The 23,603-nt window shown below is 32.5% G+C and overlaps 1 protein-coding gene across 2 annotated transcripts; it reads left to right on the forward strand.

The window, feature by feature from the left end:
• The first annotated feature begins 5,056 nt into the window (after positions 1-5,056).
• On the forward strand, positions 5,057-7,505 carry LOC120212232. 2 transcript variants are annotated; one of them, XM_039210615.1, is made up of 2 exons: positions 5,057-5,172; positions 6,979-7,505. In XM_039210615.1, exon 2 carries the CDS (start codon positions 7,018-7,020, stop codon positions 7,315-7,317), a length of 300 nt encoding a protein of 99 aa, XP_039066546.1. In that variant the 5' UTR covers positions 5,057-5,172; positions 6,979-7,017; the 3' UTR covers positions 7,318-7,505. The 2 variants fall into 2 exon arrangements, with proteins under 2 accessions (XP_039066546.1, XP_039066545.1); XM_039210614.1 differs by having other exon boundaries at positions 5,061-5,172; positions 6,960-7,503.
• Positions 7,506-23,603: the final 16,098 nt, after the last annotated feature.

Below are 23,603 nucleotides of genomic sequence, written 5' to 3' on the forward strand. Positions count from 1 at the left end.
GTCGTTTGTCGTTTAGTTGGTCGTGACAGTCAGCTATTTATTTCTGATTAGCCTTTGGCCTTTGGCCATTTTGGGAAGGTTGTAGGGAGAAGTGAGAACGCGAGGAGGTAAGGGGGATAGGGTTATGTGGGCCAGGGTTGTTTTTTTTAAATAATAATATTTTTATTTTTTAAAGGTAGAATTTAACGGCGAATACAGTCTGGGTAACTAAAATGGTAACGTTTGTAATGCTAGACACCTAAACTGACCGAAGAAAAAGTTTACGCACCTATATGGAAAAATGGTATAATTTGAACACTTATTTTTATATTAAGCCTAGAGTTTACTTAAATTTCGAAAGCATCTTTAATTAGTTAAGTTGTAATTTACCCAATGTTATGTTATAATTTTTCACTACCTTTGTTAGCTTTAGTGACTACTAGGTAATTATCCTTTTAATGCAAGTTGTTAATTTATTATGTGTAAACTACAACAAATGGTCACTAATCTTTTAGCGAGTTTTTGTTTTTCCTACTAAAGTTTCATAACTAGCAAATTGATCAACAACATTATCGATTTATAACAAATTGGTCACTTGATGTTGACAACCGTTATTGTGGGTGATGAAAAGTTAATGTGGCGTGTTAATCGCTGATGTTGCACCATTTGACCATAGAGACAACCATTTTGACCATTTTTTCTCTTCATTCTCCCCTCTCCACACTTCTTTTAACTCCTCAAGACCCATTATTTCTCTTTAATCTTCCCTCTCCAATCTCCATACTCTATACATGCAGTTTATAGCATTAGTGTACATCGTGGTCATTCGTTTTGTAGGGATTGCTTCTTACTTCTCAATATGAACCAGGTTGCATGTGCATTGCTTATGGCAGTAGAGAATCTGGTCTACAACTGGTATTCCGTTCAATTGATTTTTGGTCATCAAACGTTTGTTGGCTAACAAAATAAGGCTCATAATTAGTAGATGGAATACAACTAATTGTTTCGATAAAAAAATCTCTTAGATTACTTTCTCAGGGTCGATTTTATAAGTTCGTTCCCAAATCTTGTGTCGATGCGAGTCTGTTGATGATGAGTTTGTGGTATCATTTGAAGCTACAAAAATAATTAGCATGTTAATTGTCATAGTTAAAATTATATAATTATTTTATTTATTTAAAATATTGTTTACATGAAAATTGAAGTGAGGACACAAGAATTACGACAGCTAACAAAGCAGATCTCATAATCTTCATTTGAGTTTGACGAAACCATCTCAACTATATAAAATATTCAATTATATAAAATGCAACTACTTTGGGTAAGAACAAAGAGACCCTAAAACTAAAAACTATAGCAAATACAACTATGTAAAAATGCCAACGTATAGATTAAAATAAAAATGACGAAACCATATAAACTATACAAAAAATTCAATTATATTAACAGTAAAATAAAATATTAAAAATATACCAATTACCTGGATATTGAAATTGATGAACCACTTCTAGTACTATAATCTGGTGCAAAATAAAAAAAATTTGCAAAAATAATACAACTCTAAAACAATATTATTTCAAAAGTAAAATACATAAAATAAGATTTCTATTTCACTTTCTTGATAATCTTTTTAACCCTAAATCAAATCTTTTATAAAAATTCAATTATATTTATCAGTAAAATAAAAATAAATTAAAAAAACTTAATTACTGAATATTGAAATTGGCAAACCGCTTCTACTATAATCTGGAGCAAAACAAAAAAAAATTGTAAAATAATAGAATTCTAAAACAAGATCACTCAAAAGTAAAATAAAGAGAAGAATAATTTTATTTCACTTACTTGATAATCTTATTAACCCTAAATCAAATCGAATATGTAGATTACTTTATGTAATGGCAGATCTTAATTAAGGAAATAATAATTTATTATGAAAAGGTAGAATTTCTTGCTATGAATAAGGAATGTGGAATTTGCTTGGAGGAATTTTTATAGGGAGATGAAAATTTGCTTCTAATTTTAAACATGTGTATATCACTTTAATATTATTAATAAAAATAAAATAGTAAAAAACAAAAAAAAATATTAAAAAATTAATAAATTTAAAATAATAAAAAATATTGTTTTTAATTATTAAAAATAATTTGACATAAATATTTGACTTTTTCTATACGAGCATAAATACAACTTGTGTTCATGAAAGACTTCATTGGTCTTGCCATGATCAAGCTACTTTTAAGTTGTTGCAATATGTAACAATATGTTTTTATGACCGAGTTAATATAATTGGTTATATAAGATTGTTGGAAAGTCGATACAACGGTAAAACATACTTTGAAGGGTCAATTTTGATTTAATGTTTTTAAGAGTCATTGTAGGATAGTTTTATCTATTTTTAGTGTATAAAATATATTTTGAGCTTATTATGATTTATTAAATTATTTAATAAAATATGTAGAATATGAAATATTGTGTTCAATTGTGCCATTACAAGTAAGCTTATAAGTAACACACAATTTTTTCTTTTGTTTTATTTTTATTAAATGAGTATTTTATATTTTAAAGATTGTTGATGTATTTTGAGCTTTATGGATATTTTTATGATCAAGTATAAATATCAATTTTTTTCCCTTAACACTTTGATGTAACATCATGGAAATCATAGAAGTGTAATAATATATAAAAAATCATATAGTCATTTCTTTTTTACGATTTGTTATTTTATGTTTTTCTTTAAAGAAATATTAGAATGTGAGATAATCTAATACAAAATAATGTCAATAAAATTAAAAACACAAAAAAATCTCTATAAATTGCATTGTTTAATAATGTTTTTAGATTTTCTTATTTTTTAACATTAAGTGACGTAACCTCATGACGTCTTTTAAAATCGTCGTATAAAAAAAGAGAGATAGAAATAAGTGACAAATATTGATTTCGTCATGCTAAAACTATTTTTTGTGACAATAATAAAACGTCATTTTAATGTCTTATAAAATATGACGAATTAAATTGTCACGAATAAAACTTATTTGTGACAAATGTGTAACATCACTAATTGAAATATAATCGTCATTATAATAAATTGTCACTAATACCTTTTTTTCATTGGAGACGATTTTACAATGTCATTATTTTATCTAAATGTCATTAAAAGGTTTCCCACTAAAAATATTGGTCGGAAGATTTTGGTGCCAAGCATATATTGACGAAAATCAATGACCATTTTTGAAATTGTCATAAAAAATTTACCATTAATCAATAAATACGACGAAAAGAAAAAAAATGTCACATTATAGTGTGTTTTATGATGTTATACGCAATGTCATATAGAAATTTCGTCATAAATTGATAAATTTGTTGTAGTTAGGGGTACGATTGAAATTAATTGGATATTTTGGAGAGATTTTCAAGAATATATCGAAAATGATATTTGATCTTCACTTGTGTACCCAATATTATTTTTAAGATTTAAATAATAAACAAAATATTAATGAGTTAGGATATGATTTTACTTTTTAATTAGCATATCAATTAGGATTTAATTCCTCTTAAATTGAGGTATTTTTCGGACTCAAAAAGTTGATGGACTAAATTTAGTACAAAATCAACATTGCTCTAATCTTTGGTTTTCAAAGTGTTTGGACAACTTATTTTATTCTCTTGTCGTGAAAGAAATTAAATAACTTATTCCTTTTTCGTCCACTCACTTAAGAGGAATAAATTAAATCCAAATTGTGCTAAATATTTGATTTATATCTACTACAATCCCTGCCTTTTATCAAAGAATTCTATTCACTATAAACTTTAATGAATATTTATGATATTTGTATGCCTTTTAAAAGTTTATTTTATATTATCGTACTCTTATTATGCTCACACCTTATAATTTTAGAAAATGTCATTTCTTTTTCCGGTACCCGTTCCCATATTTACGGATTTGTGATGCCTACTTGTAGGTTGCATTTGAGGAGTTCAAGAGCAATAATTACGAGAAGATAACAAAGCTTTTTGTCACCCACTGAGTGACCGATTTCGATAATAATAGTAATTAATTCATTAATTTTGAAACTTCAATAAAAAAAAATGAAAACTTTCTCAAAGGTTAGTGACACATTTATGTAGTTTACCCATTGTTTTTCTATATCCAACGAGGAATGAAAGAAGGCAGCAATCATAGAGAGGGCAATGAGACACAATAATAATTACTGTATCAATAAAATTAGTAATCATTTAATTCAATAATTACCATGAATAATATATTGTTAAACTTCAGATATCTGTTGATAAAACTTTAATAATAAAAAAAATGTTCACCTTCTTCATTCCTATTAGGCTTCTATTAACTGCTCTAAAATTAGGGAGGATGACAGTAGTCGTAAATAGAATTTAAATAATTTAATTATAAAATATATATAAATATTAATTGAAAATCAAAATCCTAGATTAAATCTCATCACTTATAAATATTATATTTGACTATATTTTAATTATTGATTCATTTGATAAATATGAAAAATTATAATTAATATTATAAAATAATAAAAATTACAATTTAATAATATTAAAAATAAAAAATATAAATTTGATTGTTGTGTTCATAAGATTTTTGATGTTTTTATTTCTAAAAGAATATTAATGATATATTATTATGATTAATATTTAAAAGAATATTAATGATATATTTATTACTATGATTTAATATTTTAAAAGAAGTAGGAGGGTTATAGGTTAGATTTGTTGAGTTTGAAATATTTTTTGAAACAAAACTTGTTTTTAAAGATGGGATACTAAAATGAAACAAAAATTAAATATTCGGTATAATTTGGAAAAGTTAAAAATTAAGGTGCTAAATGGACAAAAACTAATAATTTAGGTACTAAACAGATAGTTTATCCTAAAATTAATTATCAAAACTGAAACGAAAAGTTTTAGTTGCGTGTTCAAAATAAAACTATTTATAGATGTGTTTTACTTTATTACGTTCGCTGTTATATTATATTTATATATCAATTTTAATATTTGAATTAATCAAATAATTTGAAGATCAAGATAACCCACTTGCAGTTGCTCTATCACTTGTTCTTGGACGGATCCTTGCTTTAAAGTCTCCCAGGAATCGACCAAGGAAAACGCATACAACACTCGCATTAATCAACCCCCAAACTTTCCAAATCAAACCAAGAGTTTCAGGTAAATTTGCTTTCCTCTGATCTCAACTTCTCTCCTTTTTCTTTTTACGACGATTTTTGTTTTGCTTTTGTTGATTATAAGCTTCATATGCGTTTGGGATTTGTGGGTTTTATTTTATTTTGTTCTGAAATATGGTGGTTTTCAATAATTGATGAAAACCCCAAATTCGGGAGTCTTTTAAGATAGGGCTTTTGAGTCTTATCTCTTTTGATTATAAGAACAATTTTGTTCTTTTGTTGAATTGTTTTGATATGTCTTGTTCTTTTTACTGCTTTTGGGTTGTTTTTGGAATTCTTAGATATGTGATTTGCTTAAGGCATTTTAGCTTTTCTTTTAAAGAAATGAATTGGTCATGGCCTGTCTTGGATCATGAGGCAAATTTAAGCATAGTTTGATTGCCAATTAGTTGTAATAATAGATATAGTTGTTCCATGTTCTATTTATTAATTTTATTTTTTATTATTATTTTACTTGTTGCCATTTGGGAACTTTAGTGTCATACACAAATTGCAGATTTTGCTCCAGATTCAATTATTATAACTTTTTCATGAGGCTAGTGAGGTTGTTAGATAATGATCATGCAAAGATCTCCATTTATATATTCACCATGCTTTTGATTCGAGCATTATAAGTCATCTTTTCAATGTCTTTTTATAATCGTATAATTTCTGACAACCAAGTACGACATATAGAAAAGAAGAAAATTCCTAGTTATGTATGTGGTCAATACAAAGATTGTCTTCATTGAAACTGAGAAAACAAATTTGATTGTATATGCCCCATCTTTAGCAGAGCTTGAATTGATCCTTTTGCATCATCAATATAGCTGAGAGTTACAACAAACCGATTTGGGGGAAAGAGCCGCAAATAAAGTATGCTTATTTGTGTGGCATTGTTTTACCTTGTTCTTTTTAATGTTAGTTAGGACATGGAGAGATCTTTGTTTGCAGCTATTAGCATTATAAAGGAAGATGGGCTCCCCCGACCAGAACATCTTCATTTATGCTTGGCAATCTTCTTCTTAAGCAGTATGAGTTTGTTAATGGAAAACCTTTCTCAGACTGCCATTTTATTATCTTCAGAGCACTGGTTCATCACAGGTACAATGGCAGTAAAAGTGAAAATAGAGGAGTTCTCTGGTATAGCAGACAGGGTGTCACTGTTGAATTGTAGCTTTATATTCAGGAATGATATAGCATAATAAGTAGTTAAAATAGCCACTGGTGATCAATTGAGAAATGTTCTGCTTTGTTTACAATTTCGAGAAGGAAGAGCTGTTCACTGGTTTAGCTTGCTATTTGTTGATGAGATTGTGGGAATGACATTTTACTTTATTCAATTAATGTGCCATAGGCTTTGATAAGTAAGCAAGAAGTCTCTATGGGCAGTATCTATTATTTACTTGTTAAATTACTCAAAAGAAAGGCTACATCCAAATGAGTCAGACTGCCCTGTATTGATTTTAGAATGTGCAACGATTTATGATGTTTTCCTTATAATTGTTAATATAGTGTTAGACAGAAGATTTGATGTTCCTCTTGATTGATTGTTTGATGTTTGTCGTTCTTGTTATAGATGCAATATATACACTTCAAATAGTAAGACAATGGACTAGTAGCTTCTTTAGTCTTTCAACACAAAATTATTCTCTCTGTTGTTTGTTTGTCATATAAAACTCAGCTTCTATTTATCAGTAACTGTTTTCTTCTTGGATTTTGTTTTTCAACAATATGATGGAAAAAATGCTATCTAATTTATGATACATTTACAATTTGTCTTATGTGTAGCTGTATTGTTGCAAAACAGAAACATAATTCCTGGTTTGAGGGTCACGAAGACCGAAAGATGAGTCTTGCTTGCCTGGTGTGTCACAGTGTGGAAAGTCCATCACACTCTTTCAGGAGTTACTCTGTTTCGAGTTCAGATAACGAGGGAAGATGCTCAGCCGTTACTAACTGCCTAGCAAGGAAGTCAGCACTACTGTCTGCGAGGCCGGCTATAACATCAACCTCCAAAGTGACCCCACAACCAAGTTTTCAGAACAGTGCTGGAATGGCTGGTCCCCCACGGCTTGTGCGTAGTCGTGCTGTTAGGAGAGATATTGTGAGAGACTGGAACTTTGAAGAGGCGGTAATGGAACGCTAGTTTGCTTAGTTCGACGACGAGAGTAGCGGAGGTCTGTCCACTTGCCATTTGGGATATAGTAATAGAACCTTTGTTTTCTGCTTCTCTATTTTGTATTAGCTTGTAATGGTTGAATACTGATGTTTTTAGCATATGTAACAATCTGAGTAAGATTATTGAATGTGAAAAACACATCACATGTGCTACCACCTTTTACGTCTCCTGCCTTATTTATTTGAATAAATTACGTATTTAGTATCTAAATTATCAGTTTTAGTATCTGAACTTTCAATTTTTTCAAAATCATACCTAACATTTAGTTTTTGTTTCATATTAGTATCCCGTTGTCAAACAATTTAACGCGATTAGTACCTAAACTATCACTTTTGTCTGTTTTAGTACTTAAACTTTTTATTTTTTTTCAAAATTTAACGTTAAATTTTTAACGGGATACTAAAATGAAATAAAAATTAAACTTTAGGCATGGTTTTGAGAAAACTGAAAGTTTTTGTACTAAAATATATCGAAATTGATAGTTTAAGTACTAGACGTATAGTTTATCCTATTTATTTAGGTTTGTTTACAGCACCAGCATGCTTACAATCTGTACAGCTTCCTCAACCCACTACAGTTTTTGGTTAGACAGGGTGCTCAGCTGAATGCTTTTATATTATTTTTCCTCCATTGTGCCAGCTGGTGCAGTCCACTCCATGGGAAACATCTGCCTCTATTTGCCTTTATGAGTTAATGCGGTAATTTGACGAGTTTTAGCCTAAAATATTACTTTGTCTATTTTAGAAAATTATATAATTGGTAACAATTTTGGTTACAATCGAGAATATTACATTATGACGAATTTTAGCCTAAAATATTACCATATCTACTCTAAAAAGTTATACAATTAATCATCATTACAGTTGCAATCGAGAATGTTACATGTGTTTCTTGATGATAATATTTAAGGTTACAATTAGAATAGTTATGCAATTTACATGATTTGTTATGAAAAACATAATATATTTGGTTTTAATTTAAAATGTTATTCAATTTACTTTAAAGGCTTGTATATTTAGTAATTTTTTTTGTTACAATTGAATGTAATTTTTATAACTTTATATTAATCGGTTGTATTTTAGACTTCTCGTGAGTTAAGTTGATTTTTCAATTTTATGATAGCATGGTTGGTTCAAATTCAGATTTAAAATTTTGTGCAAGCTTGAAAAAGAATATTGAATTATGGGGATGAACCAAGACATTGAATACCATGTATAATAATTTACTCCTCTACGTCTTGGTTTTTTAATTCAAACTTTACCTACTCCTAAAGGTTCAAAGTGAACCTTTCATCAATACCAAGTCTTTTGCTAAGCATGAACTAAGTGACCTCCATTGTAAAAGAATTATTATTATTCTTTGAGAACTTGAGTTCGACCACTATAAATGTTTAGGGGTGTGAGTGTTCAATGTCGAAAGATTGATAGTCATCTTTGAACATATATTACCTTGTACTTACCCCTATTAATAAAAAAAAAGTCTTTTGCTAAAGCTTTTTCATTGAATGTAAATGTCTAATGTTTTCGACGTTATTCTTTGTCTACAAAATATTATTATCCAAAGCAGGTTTCATTTTTTAAATTTTTATTTAAAAAAAACTTAAAATTACATATATATATATATATATATATATATATATTCAATAAACCTCAAATTTATCTATAATCATAGAAAATACCTCCCAACCTTAAAATCATTAATTCCAAACCTCATTCCTGGCCATCGTCGATTAACACCATTGTTGTCATCGCCATTGAACAATCACACATCCATCACCGTCACCATCATTGTCGCACACAGACATGCCTAAATCAAACCCCTTTCAATCCCAATGTTTCCTCTGCCAAGGAGCTCAACGATGAAGAACTAGGAACAAGTACAAAGTAAAGGAGTTTGCTGATGATGTTACGAATTTCTTTATCAACTGATTAGCAGTTGTTAGGTCGTCTACGGTGGTCGTGGATGCTAATGAAGAGAGGAAGCGATGACCTTGATTTGTTAGTTACCATGATGTAAGAGAGCTCGACTAAGCATGATTTCAAAGAAGCTATGTTGCACTGATACGGATATAGGGATAGATACAGGGATGAAAAATGACAATTTCTAAAATTACAGGATACGAGGAGGGCATAGAAAAAAAATTTTAAAATTATAAATTGATGTAAAAAATCATAAATAAAGTCAATAATTCATAGAAAATTAGAAAATAAAATCCATAAGTAAATCACAATATTAAAATATCAAATCTCAAGACTCAAACAATAAACTAAGTCTAAAATAATATTAAACAACACAAATCAAACATTGTTAACATCTTTCGAGATCAACTCGCTCTCCATAAATGAACCATAAACAAATCTCAAGACTCAAACCACAATATTAAGTCTAACAATAAAATTCATAAACAAACCACAATACTAAAATGTCAAATCTTAAGACTGAAACTACAATATTAAGTCTAGAACAATAAAATTCATAAACAAACCACGATATTAAAATATCAAATCTCAAGATTCAAACAACAATATTAACTCTAGAACAATAAAATCCATAAACAAACCATAATATTAAGTATAAAACAATAAAATCCACAAACAAACCATAATATTAAAGTGTCAAATCTCAAGACTCAAACCACAATATTTGACAACACAAATCAAACATTGTTAACATCTTCTGAAATTAACTTACTCTCTAAATCTTGCTCATCAAGCGAGAGTTCGACAAACTCTAAATATCCAACATATCCCAATTAATCAAAAGCATCTTAACCAAAATCCCATATCTTGGTTTTCTCATCCTCATATTGACTATAACCCCTTGATAAAAGACGAAGATTTTAGTGGGTGCAAACTAAATCTTCTACGCAACTTGGATTTAATTTATTCCTCCTAAGTGAGTGGATAAAAGAATAATTACTACAACTTCTTTCACACCAAGAGGATGAAATGAGTTGTCCAAGCACTTTGAAAGCAAAAGATTAGAGCAATGAAATTTCGGCACCAAAGTTAGCCCTCCAACTTTTCGGATCCGAAGAATTCCTCTTTGTAAGAGAAATCAAATCTTCAAAAGGCCCACTCTTAAGTGAGAAACAAGCATATTCATCAAAGATTCTGTCATAATCATTATTATTCGGAAATAACCTATGAAAGTACTTCATTATCTCTCGAGATATTTCACAATTTCTATGAGAAACAACTCTACTAAGATTCTCGGTTAGCCAACCATCACTATAAAACTTTCAACATATTAAAAAGAAAATTACATATACATCAAAGAACAAGGAGTTGAGAATATAAAATTCAAAACTAACAAAGCTATGTATCTTGGATTTAGTGAGTGAGTTAGACAATTGAGAGGAGTATAACTCTTTGTCCAACGAGCTATAAGAATCCGATAAACAACATGATAAAAAGACTTAAGCATGAAAAAGAACGTTTTTCCTTGTAAATTTCACATCTTCATTTTCTCAATCATGGAATCCCACATCCCATATACCAAATGAATACATGGCTTATCAGTTTCACATACTCGAAGCATGTCATGGATGGGCTTTGTGAAACCAATGATGTAAGCTACTTTATCCTACCAATCATCACTCACAAGCTTTTCCTTCACAAAGTTTGGTTTTCCCATGTCATCATCTCTATAAGAATTTCACTAATCACTTTTGACCATTGCTTGAAGTCCCCGCTTGATCAGCTTAAACCTCTTAAGCATCACAATGATCAAAGCAAAACAAGTATCGACAATTGAAAGTAACTTAAGAGGACTAAATCTTTGGAAGATTGCAAATCTCTTATTGTAGTTCATGATGAAATTCTTGATAAGACATTCCGATGAATTTCAGTAATCCAATAGTACATGTCATATGTTTCCTCATTTCCATCAATATATTTTGTCGAACAAATGTTCTTGAAGGCAAGATTAAGTGTATGGACAACACACGATGTCCAATAAATATGAAGATACATGCTCTCAATAATCTATAATGCTCTCTTGCAATTAGTTGCATGTTAGTGACAATTTGCACCACATTTTGATGACACACCTCATCAATCACTCCTTTCATCAAATTGGTAATGAAAAATTTATCTTTGACTTTATCAAAGCAATTCACAGGTTTAAGAAACAGAGGTCTATTTCCAAAAGTAGTCATGAAATTAATGAGAGGCTTTCTTTTTGGATCACTCTAACTATCACACACAATAGTCAACCTCTTTTTTTTTGTCATGTTGCTTTAATCGGTTGCAAGAGCTTCTCAACATTATTTTTTTCTTATTGGAGCAATGTGGTTCACAATTTATTATAACCAGGGGAACATAACCAGGTATATTGTGAGTTGTAGCTAAAGTGAAAGCCGTATGATAATGAGGATTTCTAGCAAGATTAAAGGGCAAATCGCTGGTATAGAACACTCTTGCAATTTTTTCATCTAATTGGGCCCTATCATTCATGTTGAATGATCTAGCAAGAGGTGACAAGCTAGGTTTTCTCTTCTTAGAAGAAGAATCAATCTCAACTCCAGCTTGAGTTTGACAGTGCAAAGAAACTTCTCTAGTTGCTTATTGTTTCTTTTTCTTCTCCCACTCCTCTACCAACCTTACCATTTTAAGTTTTTGTTTTTAGTTACTTTTTTTTGCAAATTGCAACTCATTCACATGAAATTTGAAGCAAATGTGCCTTTATCCTAGTATAGTTTCCATTACGAGTTTCACCACAAATGTTACATCGGTAATTCCAAGTTCCTCCAACAGTCTCTTGTTTTCTATGTTGATCACATAATCTCGCAATGGAAATAAATTCCTCATTTTGGGATGATGAAATGGACCCACTCCCACTAGCACTTCCAGTCTCACTATCACTTTGAGATGTCATATTTAAACTAAATTGATTTGTTTTCATTAAAAAAATCAATTGAGTTCAAAGATCATGCATCAATCAAATTGAATTAAAAATCTATAAAACCATATCAATTGTACTGCTGCCTTAATATACTATTTTTACAAACTTTTAATGCTAAGAAAAAGCAGCACACAGAGATTCGAAACAAATAAATCAATAGAACATTTAGAAAACGTAAATTCCAACAGCTTTTTGTTGCATTTATGAACCATACTAGAGCCCTTAACGAAACCAAAACTGAACAATTAGCTTGCATTTTTTTAACACAACCATGTAATTTTATCCATCCTAAGGAACTGCTCCTAGACTACATTGATTGTAATCAACCCAAACCATGTAATTTTATCCATCAACAGTACAACAATAAGGTTAGCTTGTAATTTTTTTAACACAAAATACCACCAATCCTAAATGGGTAGAGGAAAAATCAAAGCAAAATGGATGAAAAAAGTAATATGGAGAAGAAGAAGAAGAAATACCTGGAAATAAAGTCCAAAGTTTTGAATGCGTCGGAGTACAAATATCTCACTGGCACTGACCTCTTGAATTGGTGTCGCCCTCTTTTCGTCTCCAATCGACGATTAAGAAAATAAATGAAATGATTTTGTTTAACTTTAATAACAGATTCCACAATACATTAGGTTTTGTCTAAGATTTTTTTTTAGTTTTTTAATGAAAAATGTAAAAATTATCCCTAAGGACGTATGTGATATGTCACACCCCAATTTAATCTTAATTCATAATTATTAGATTAATTTATTTTTAGGACCAAATTACCTGAAATTGAAAATCTGATTTTGTTTTGTAAGTTTTCAGTTGGTTTAGGGGTTTGAACCCAATTATACCATCCTCAATTGGCCTTAAAAAGTTAAATATGTATGGGAAAAAAATGTAAGGCTGGGAGGGTTCAAACCCATGTAATGTGTTTAAGCAAGTTAAGCCATACCTCTACCACTAGGCTAGGCCACTGTTTAGGAAAAAAATAATAAAAAAAGTCTTTTATAGTTTTCCTACATCAGATGCATAACACCCATTCATCTTCCCAATTTGAAACAAAAACCTTTCATCCTTATCACCGTCTTTTTCGTCGATCACCTCCTTCGACCAGCCCATGGTGTGCACCATTGTTATCCCCGTGATCGTCGTCATCCTGCGACCAAAACCCAGTATTTCACTCTTCATGGAACATCGTCGATCGTCATGGAGATTGTCGTGAAGCTTTTTCGGAGTTCAATGTCTTCCCCAACTGTTTTTTTCTCGATTCGTAGTCGATGAGCCATTCGTGTTTGACACCGCTAGCGTCAATGGCTTTCTTTTATCGATTCGAATCAGCTGTTGTGTGTACTTTCACCGTTGCTGTTAGGGGGAGTGAGACAAAGGAAGTTTGGACTGTTTGAAAAGCTCTTCTATGTCATGCTTCATCGTAAAATAACACCAGCAAGTTACTCCTTGCTCCTCAGTGATGAAATCTGGTCTAGTCTAAGCTGAGTCGAGTCGCCGTTGACTAAGCTGAGCAATTGTTTTTCGTTGATCGACTGTTGACTATTGATCGAAGTTGACTTTTTTAGGAACACCTATCATGATATTTTTGCACTCATGAGTACTTTTTTAGGTATGTTTTATCAAATTCGAACCCAATAAGTTATTTTTAGTGTTTTACCTTCCTATTCGATTGATTTTCACGATTAAGTTTCGATTTTGATGTAATTTATTTTTTCATGTATTTATGATATAATGAAACATCAAATTCAAGTTCAAGAACGATCAAATGGAGTTTAAATAGTCAACTGATTTAACTCGAAAATTGATATAATACTTTACTACCTTATGCTAACTTATGCATGCTTTACGGTACATGTTGATAATTGGTTAGTGCTTGAATGAATATGATTTGCACATGATTTATGGTTGATTATTTTAAACCTACTTTGACTACAATAAAATGTTAGTAAATTATTTAAGACTTGAATGAATCGTATAAGAAACTAGATGACGAGTATGGAATTTTAAGTTGAGTGAAATTAACCTCGGAACCTTAAATTCTAATTTTTCTTTACTAAGAGTTTTAACACCTGAAACATTTTGGATAAGAAAAAACAAAAATACCATTAAGGTTTAAAAATGACCTGAATTGCCTCTGAATTGGAATTAACTTAAGAACCAAAGCTTAGTCTGATATAACTACTAATTTACCTGTTAAATTCATGATTTGTTCAAAAAATTCATGATGATCAGTTCTTAACCTCTGAGAAGGCAAGCTCTAGAATTTCTGATTTTGAACAAACACCTAAAGACTAACTTACCAGAACTACTTTTTATGTCTGAATTATTCGAAATGACTGAAATAGATGAAAATAATGAATTGAATGGAATGATCGAAATACCTCTTAACTCTAAAATGATCGAAATACCCCTGAATCCAAAAATGATCAAAATACCCATGCTCCAAAATGATAAAAAGTACGATTGAGATTCGAAATGACTAAATTAATCTCGAATATCAAAATGACCTAAATGCCCTCATGGTCTAGATTAAGTGAATACATTTGGATAAATTCTAAAAACACTGATAAACCTAAATATTGTATCACCCCTAAAGTTTATGGAGCATGACCCTTATATGTCGAAAAACTCCTGATACGGTTGTAATATTGGAATAAAATAAACATTCCATGTATTCCCACTCATCTCCCCGAGGCACGTTCAGTGATGATTGTGAAGGCGATATGTTCAACCATATAACATGGATGATACTATGGAGTTTCCCCTATTTGATCACTTGATAAGTACTAGATCATTGGGATCTGTTCAATTTGTTTCGACATAAAAGCCTGAAAAGACACTTGAAATATGAAATATTGTAAATCACTGCTTACCTTGATTAAACAAAGCCACTCCACGAATCACTCCAAGAATTTCTAAATCTTAAATAATTCTAATGCAACAATTCCTTAATACCCTTTTGATATATCTGAATACTAAATGATCTTGATGTATCTACTCTGAATTTTTGAATAGACACATTATCCTTCAAACCCCTTTGAATAGAAATATTATTTTTGAAAGCAGATCAAAATTGACAGAAGCTGCATGTTTCCCTTCTTAATAATGTCCAAGTATCTCTGAGAAATAATTGGGTCCTCTAGGTGTTTCATAAGAGTTCAAATCTTTATTTATTTATTTTAAGAGTATGACTCTGTTATTTGAAATTAAAATACGATCTCTGATTTATGTTTCTGATATAAAATTATGTATGATTTATAATTTCTGATATTATTGTTTATTATTTGGAAATTTATTTTTTTGGGGTTTAGCTAGGATGTGACATTGAGTCTCTGCAGGTACAGTTTCAATCAAGTTGGTAAATCCTTATAGACCTAAGACAACTCTTGGGTAGGATTTTCGGCCCAATGAACCTAAGGTAAGACCTTATGGATCCTAAGGCACTTCCTTAGATGGCTCATTTGCTTTGTGCATAGGATAAGTCCTGCTCCTTTATGTTGGCTCCTACGCCCAATGGGCCTAGGCAAGTCTTTATGGATGTAGTTCTGGATAACTACATGTCGGTGTACGTTGGAAGGTATTACTGTGATTTTAAAATAATTTTTACTAAAATAAAATACCATTGTTTTTAAATGATATGTACACTTTTCTCTGGTCTTGTTGGAACAAACTAGACTCCTCAACTCAATCTCATGAATCTTTCTCTCTGAATGTTTCCGTCAAACTGTAAGTTTCTTGACTGATACCTCAAGAATTAATTAATGAAATCTAAACTCACCTCTAGAACCTGATGATGCATGTATTGCTAAGAAAATTTATGTTTTATCTTATATCTAATGACCTATTGTATTTATCTGGTAGTTTGTATTACTGAGCTTTTCCCAAAATCTCACTCTCTTACTTATCATTTCATGTTAAAGAACTGATTATGTCCATCATCGAAATCAGTTATGGGAGTTCCTTCGACGTTGCATGCGAAGTGTGGGGCACATGTAATTAGGGGGCATGTAGGTCACATTTTTTTTATATTGGAGTCTGAAACTTGTTTTGATAATGTTTATGATTGAATTCTATTTTTAATATATGAACGATCATCTAAACTTGTATTTTTATTTCTAAATTGTTTTACGATTTATATGGTTTAACAAAAATTTTACTTTCTTATATTTTTATTTTGGGTTGCTCTGGTGACTTTAATGTGACTCCTCAGATCGGACCGAGTCACTTGTAGAGATCTGAGGGTGTTACATGATAGTTACATGTTGTCCCCGAAATGTCCCCAGGTAAGCATCAAACATCCCTGAATTCGTTTAGTCGTACCCTGCCATTGTGGCACGTCCCTAGTACGTACCCTAACCGTCCTCGTGTTGAGGAGGTATTGAGTACTTGAAATAGGATTCCTTTTCCGTTCTCGTGCTTCATAGAAAAGAAGCATAGTAGTCAGACAAGATGATTATTGATAGATTTGAGGCTGCTATTGTTTGGGAAAGTGTCTATGAAAGCTGCTCGCCTTTATTCAGTTTATCTTCATCGAAGAAGTCATTATGGTGTGTTTTAGAGCTTCGAGGAGATGATATTTATGGTAACAACGATGGGTGGGTGCAGTTCGACAATGGCAACAATAGCGATGATGAATGACGAATGCTGGTAATGCGAGTTTGGAATTAAGAAATTTAGGGTTTCGTTTTTATGATTTTAAAGAAATTTAAGGTTTATATATATTTATAATTTTAAGTTTTTTAAATAAATTTTTTAAAAGATTATATGGACGTTTCAAATTACGATTTTTTTCAATAATCATTATAATGTAGGCACCTAAAAGAGTAATAGTCTGATCACTTATTTTTTTCATTAACTTTAATCTTATTTCTGCTTTTAACTTTCAAGCGTGACGTCTTCTATTGATGTAGGAATTCCAAACTAAGTAAACGTGTTACAAAAATTTTAGTTAAATTCTACCAACTAGACTTATAATGCTGTACGGCACCATTTGAGTTTGAAATACATGGGTTTTTATTAATTTGAAAAATGATGGTTGAAATTTTATTATTTGTTCTTAAAGAAGTGATAGCAACGTGAGATTCTTGATTCTTAAAAGAGAGATGTTGATGTAACCAAATGGTTGGCGGTTATAAGCGGTTCACCTTTTTTTGTTTGAGTAGAGGCTACAACTGGTGAAGGATCAATCGTTGGCCAGTGTCTAAGTGCTCTGTCTCCATAATTAGGTAGACCAAGGGAGAGTAAGGGTGAGGTGATTTCATAAAGTTCACATCCTTTCTCTTTGTCTCAGTCGAGAGATATTATAAGGGCCTTTAGTGCGTGTGTCAATAGTAAGTTCATAATGGCAACTCATAGGCTTACCAAGCTAAGTGGATACAGTGGATATAGTTCTGGTAGGTCATGTGGACTTATCAAATGTTATATCAATAACTTGTGACTTCATGAGATTTAGATCTTCGGGATTCTTCCTCCATAGACATTCTCTTTACGTCTTCCAAAGGTCCCTAGGTTTCGTAGATTCAGAGATGCTCGAAGTCCTCTAGAGGTCTTTCGGTATGAAGTTTATGTGTGGAAGGTCTTTTAGCGGGGTAAAACATTTTCCCGAGTGTCGAGGGAATTTCATAAAGTGGTTTCACTCGAAATTTTATTATTGAAGCGTTGCAATGTTGTTGATGAGTATTTTTTAGGAAAATATCACTATTACTACTTCTTAAACGTCTCAAAGGCTAAAATGCATGATACATTGCAAATGTAGAAACAAGGCACAAGGACCCAGAATATTGAATCATGAATTGTCAATGACATTGCTAATGTAGAAACATTAGTTGTCTTGGCACCTGTAACAACAAAAGTTGTCAAAATATCTAACGAGAAAATAATAAGAGATGCAGATCGAGATGAATATGTGAAAATAAAAAACGGGACAAGAAGTCTGAAAGGAAGGATGAAAGGCACAATCATCATGCGGTGGAAGGGAGTTTTGAACCTAAAGGAAGGAAGAACAAGAGAAAGACATTATTCATGTAGCTGGTATTGACCAGGCAATGGAACCATTAAACCTATCACATGCTGGTACTGCTGAAGAAACAATTGATGTTAATAATGCATTGGAGGGTGCAGTTTTCATAAGAGAGATCAAAGAAAAGTTGTTGCAAGAAGCTAATTTGAGGAAAGGAATTCGGTGCCAATTACATAAGAAGCAGAAACCCAAATTCCAAACATAGAGACAGAATCTGATACTGATGAGTTAAATTTCTAGAGAAAGAAAAGAATGTGTCATTTGAAGGATGAGAAGCGGAAACACCACAGAAAGAACAAGAAAGACAAGAAAGAGAATACAAGAGAAGAGAAGAAAGAAAAAGAAGAGTAGAACCAAAGCTGAGGACCCACCCAGGAGGAGGTACCTCTACCCCTTTAGTTTAGTTTTCATTCTTGCATTTTAAATTTCCATTTGCATATAGTATAAATCATGCATTTTGTTATATTTAATTTGTTTCATGCATTGAGTAAAATGCATCCTTCAGGTATTGGGGTGTGTTGATCTTCAGTTAGTTAGTTGCACATAGGATTGAAAAAAAATAGAATATAACGACCTAAAATTTGTGTTGATATGTGTTTCGAAAGAAATTTTGAATTTTTTAGAGAAGTGTAACCTAAATTTTGATGAACTAAGGAAGACGTGCTTTAATAAACTAGGTATAAGAAGAAAAACTTAGAAATGCTCAATTATGTTATTGGAAAATGAATTTCTAGAATAAGTCGTTGAGAAATTTTTAAAAACATAAGAACAAATATGTTAGATTCGTTAGGGATAGGGGAGAGTGTAGTTGATCTCAAAGCATCCTTGTAATGACAAACTCGCCTTGGTCGATACATTTTTTAAATAGTTGGTAATACTAAAACTTAATGCCAAGGTAATCTTTATTGAGCTCAAATAGAAAAAGGTGGTAATACCATATATAATTACGAGCTTGATTGGACACTCTGCTTGCATGAGTGCTTAACAAGGCGTTTGATCAATTCAAAGCCTTAAACAAATATGCGATTACCTCCATTCTTAAAATGTATCCTAAGTTGTCTGTTAAAATGGAAAGCATGCAAGGCATATTTGTGTGAAAATGATATCGAATATGTTGACTTAGAAGCTAATGAACTTTGAAGCAAACACTATTACACAACTGCTTGTTTCTAAATGGTTTTTCCCTATACCTAGTTAAGCATTGATGAGAATTTCATAATATATCATTGTCTAAGCTTGTGAAGAATAGAGAAAGGATGGCTACACAGAGTGTAATGAATGTATACAATTGTCGAACTTTGTGTTGATACATTGTGTTAGTTGGGACATTAGTAGAAATATTTCACTTAAGAACAAGCAAAAGCTTAGGTTTGAGGGTGTGACAACTCCCTAATAGGAGTTATATTTGCATCTTTAGGTTTAGGTTTTTGTATAACATTAGGTGTATTATTGCATCTTAGTTGTTAAATTACATTGCATTTCATCATATTTAGTTTATGCATGTAATAAAGGGGTTTAATTCGAATTTTTGCACTTTTGTCTCTGCATACTCGATACTTTCACCTCAATTATACTACTTGTGCACATTGCAATAAATTGTTGATTGGCTCTGGATCGAGACTGGATAGCACTAAAAAGTATGAATATGTTATGAGAGAATATTCCAGCTATGATTGTGGGGCCTAGCGATTAGGAAGGATAACCCAATTTGTTATTGTTTGACGGTGTAATCCACATAAAGCTAGAGATGACTGTTGGTTTTTGGCAAAAGTCCCACATTGGTTGTGTATAAGGAGGAGGGGAAATTCTTTTGTTATAAATAAAGCCCTCCTCCTCCTTAGTTAATCATCCCCACAAATATAAGCCTTTTTCTATTTTAAAGGCTATTTGTATTCTTTCTCTCTTTGTAATATTTCCTCTATTAGTGAAATATTTTGGTGTTCTCTTTTATGTCTATTTAATAGCTATTGTCGGGTATAGTTGTTGACAATTATTGTCCTATTAAAATTACTTGTCTTGGTAGTTCTGTCTAAGGAAAGTGGGTTTTAAGAGGGACCATTGTGACCCCTCCTCTTTCCTGGGAATCTACCTTGGGGTGATTTTTAGTACAATCGTTTTCACACTAGTCACCTAGATAATAGTTTTCAAGGTGAATCTGTTATTGGTGGAAATTAACCCGAATTTCACAACAATTGGTATCAGAGCTCTTGGTTTATTTTAGTATGCTCTGTGGTTGCGGCTTAGGCTGATCTTCCACATCAGAAAAATTTCCTTGGGATAATTGACATTCTGCATTGGCAGCTATTAAATAGAATTTGTAGCAGAAATGGCAGACGCTTCTTCATCTTCAATTTTGGCAAGAAATGCTGTGACAAATGTTAGATTTTGCAGTGGAGATTTTTGATGGCACCGGTCATTTCGGCATGTGGCAAAGCGAGGTTCTAGATGCCCTATTTTAGCAGGGTCTAGACATTGCTATTGAAGGAGAGAAACCAGATGATGTTGAGGAGAAAGAATGGAAGAGGATCAATAGAATGACATGTGGTACTATTCGATCGTGTCTTTCTAGAGAGTAGAAGTATGCATTTTCTAAGGAAACTTCTGCAAGTAAATTGTGGAAGGCACTGGAGGAGAAATTTTTGAAGAAAAGCGGTCAGAACAAACTCTACATGAAAAAGAGACTGTTCCGCTTCAACTATGTACCAGGTACCACTATGAATGATCACATTACTAGCTTTAATCAGCTGGTGACTGATCTGATGAATATGGACGTGACTTTTAAAGAAGAAGATCTGGCTCTGATGTTGATGGGATCACTTCCTGATGAGTTTGAGTATCTTGAAACTACTCTACTTCATGGGAAGGTTGATGTGTCTCTCAGTGAAGTAACTGCTGCCTTGTATAGTTATGAATGAGAAAGAAAGACAAACAAGAAAACACAAGTGTCGAAGCAGAAGCTCTTGTTGTTAGAGGCCGTTCCAAGAGTCAGAATAAAGGAAGCAGAGGGAGATCGAAGTCAAAGTCCAGATTGAGCAAAGATGAATGTGCCTTTTGTCGAGAAAAAGGGCACTGGAAGAAAGAAATTCCCAGGCTAAAGAATAAAGGCAAACCTGAAAGGGGGAAGGCTGTCTCAGAATCAAATGTGGTCGAGTATGATGATGGAGATTCATATTTCGCATTCGCTGCTATGCCATCAACCAGCTGTTCCAGTTCATGGCTGTTAGATTCAGCTTGTAGCCACCATATGACCCCCAATAGAGAATGGTTCTTTGATTTTAAAGAACTAAAAGGTGGAATTGTCTACACAGTAAATAATTCCCCTCTTGACACACTTGGGATTGGTTCAATTCGCTTGAGGAATCAGGATGGATCAATCAGAACCTTAACAGGTGTCCATTATGTACCAGATTTAATGAGAAATCTCATCTCTGTGGGAACCTTAGAGTCAAAAGGTTTAGAAGTGAGGGCAAAAGATGGGATTATGAGGATTATCTCTGGTGCACTGGTGATAATGAAGGGAATCCGAAAAAGAAACAATGTGTATTACTTTCTGGGTAGTACAATTGTTGGGATAGCAGCAGTGGCAGCTTCTACTGATGAACAGGAGTCAGAAGCAACCAGGTTATGGCATATGCGCTTGGGGCATGTTGGTGAAAAATCCTTGAAATTACTAATAGATCAAGGATTATTGAAGGGTGCTCGGGCTTGCAAATTAGCTTTTTGTGAGCATTGCATCAAAGGGAAGAAGACGAGGGTGAAATTTGGAACAGCAATCCATGATACTAAAGGTATTTTGGATTATGTTCATTCAGATGTATGGGGGCCTTCCAAGACAACTTCATTGGGAGGAACACTTATGTCACCTTTGTTGATGATTTTTCCCGGAGAGTTTGGGTGTATCCAATGAAGACAAAGGATGAGGTGCTAGGATTTTCCTTAAATGGAAAAAGATGATGGAGACTCAACAGGCAGAAAAATCAAACGTCTCCGTACAGACAATGGTGGAGAGTACAAAAATGATCCATTTCTGAAAGTCTGTGAAGTGGAAGGTATTGTTAGGCACTTCACTGTCAGAGGTACACCACAACAGAATGGAGTGGTAGAGCGTATAAACCGGACATTAGTGGAGAAGGTTCGGTGTATGTTGTCTAATGCTGGGTTAGGCAAAGAATTTTGGGCTGAGGCTTTGGTCTATGCTTGTCACCTTGTCAACCGCTTACCATCGACTGCTATTGGTGGTAAAACACCATTAGAGAAATGGTTTGGAGTACCTGCTACAGATTATGATTCCTTACATGTGTTTGGTTCCACTGCATACTACCATGTTAAGGAGTCAAAGCTGGATCAAGAGCAAAGAAGGCGATTTTTATGGGGATCACCTCTGGTGTGAAAGGCTATCGTCTTTGGTGTCCAGAAACAAAGAAAATAATCTTCAGCAGGATGTTACCTTTGATGAATCTACCATGTTGAGAAAGGTGACTTCAGAAAAATTGGGAGTAGACAGATGGAACTCCCAAAAAGGTGGAGTTTGAAGGAAGCAAATTTGTCCCAACCAGTAAAGAAAATGATGTTGACTCTCCTATGGTAGAAGAAGAGTCAGATGAAGAAGAGGTTCAGACCCAAGAACCTCCACAGCAACATGAATCAATTGCACTCAGAAAGGGAAAGAGGACCATTAGACAACCTGCTCGTTATGCTGATATGGTCTCTTTTGCATCACCAATTGCAATTGATGACGTTCCTGCCACTTTTAAAGAAGCAGTTCAAAGTTCAGAACATAAAAAGTGGAGGATTTCCATGAATGAAGAAATGCAATCCCTTCAAAAGAATCAGACGTGGAAACTAGCTAGTCTTCCGAAGGGAAAGAAGGCAATTGGGTGCAAGTGGGTATATGCAAAGAAAGATGGATTTCCTGACAAGAATAACATCCGCTACAAAGCAAGATTGGTGGCTAAAGGCTACGCTCAAACGGAGGGAGTTGATTATAATGAAGTATTTTCTCCAGTTGTAAAACATTCCTCCATCAGAATTTTGTTGGCTTTGGTAGCGCAGTTGGATTTGGAACTAGTTCAGATGGATGTAAAAACTGCATTTTTACATGGAGACTTGGATGAGGAAATCTACATGACTCAGCCAGATGGATTCAAAGTTGCTGAAAAAGAAGAGATGGTGTGCAAATTAGAAAAATCGCTGTACGGATTGAAGCAATCTCCAAGGCAGTGGTACAAGCGATTTGACAAGTTTATGATAGGGCAGAAGTACACAAGAAGCAAATATGATCATTGTGTGTATTTATGCGAGCTAGAAGACGGATCCTATATATATC

The sequence above is a fragment of the Hibiscus syriacus genome, unplaced genomic scaffold, assembly GCF_006381635.1.
Source record: "Hibiscus syriacus cultivar Baekdansim isolate YM2019G1 unplaced genomic scaffold, ASM638163v2 tig00110007_pilon, whole genome shotgun sequence".
NCBI lineage: Eukaryota > Viridiplantae > Streptophyta > Magnoliopsida > Malvales > Malvaceae > Hibiscus > Hibiscus syriacus.

Bases quoted from the DNA above. Each gene is read 5' to 3' on its own strand.
- LOC120212232 (XM_039210615.1), top strand. From the start codon at position 7,018: ATGAGTCTTGCTTGCCTGGTGTGTCACAGTGTGGAAAGTCCATCACAC.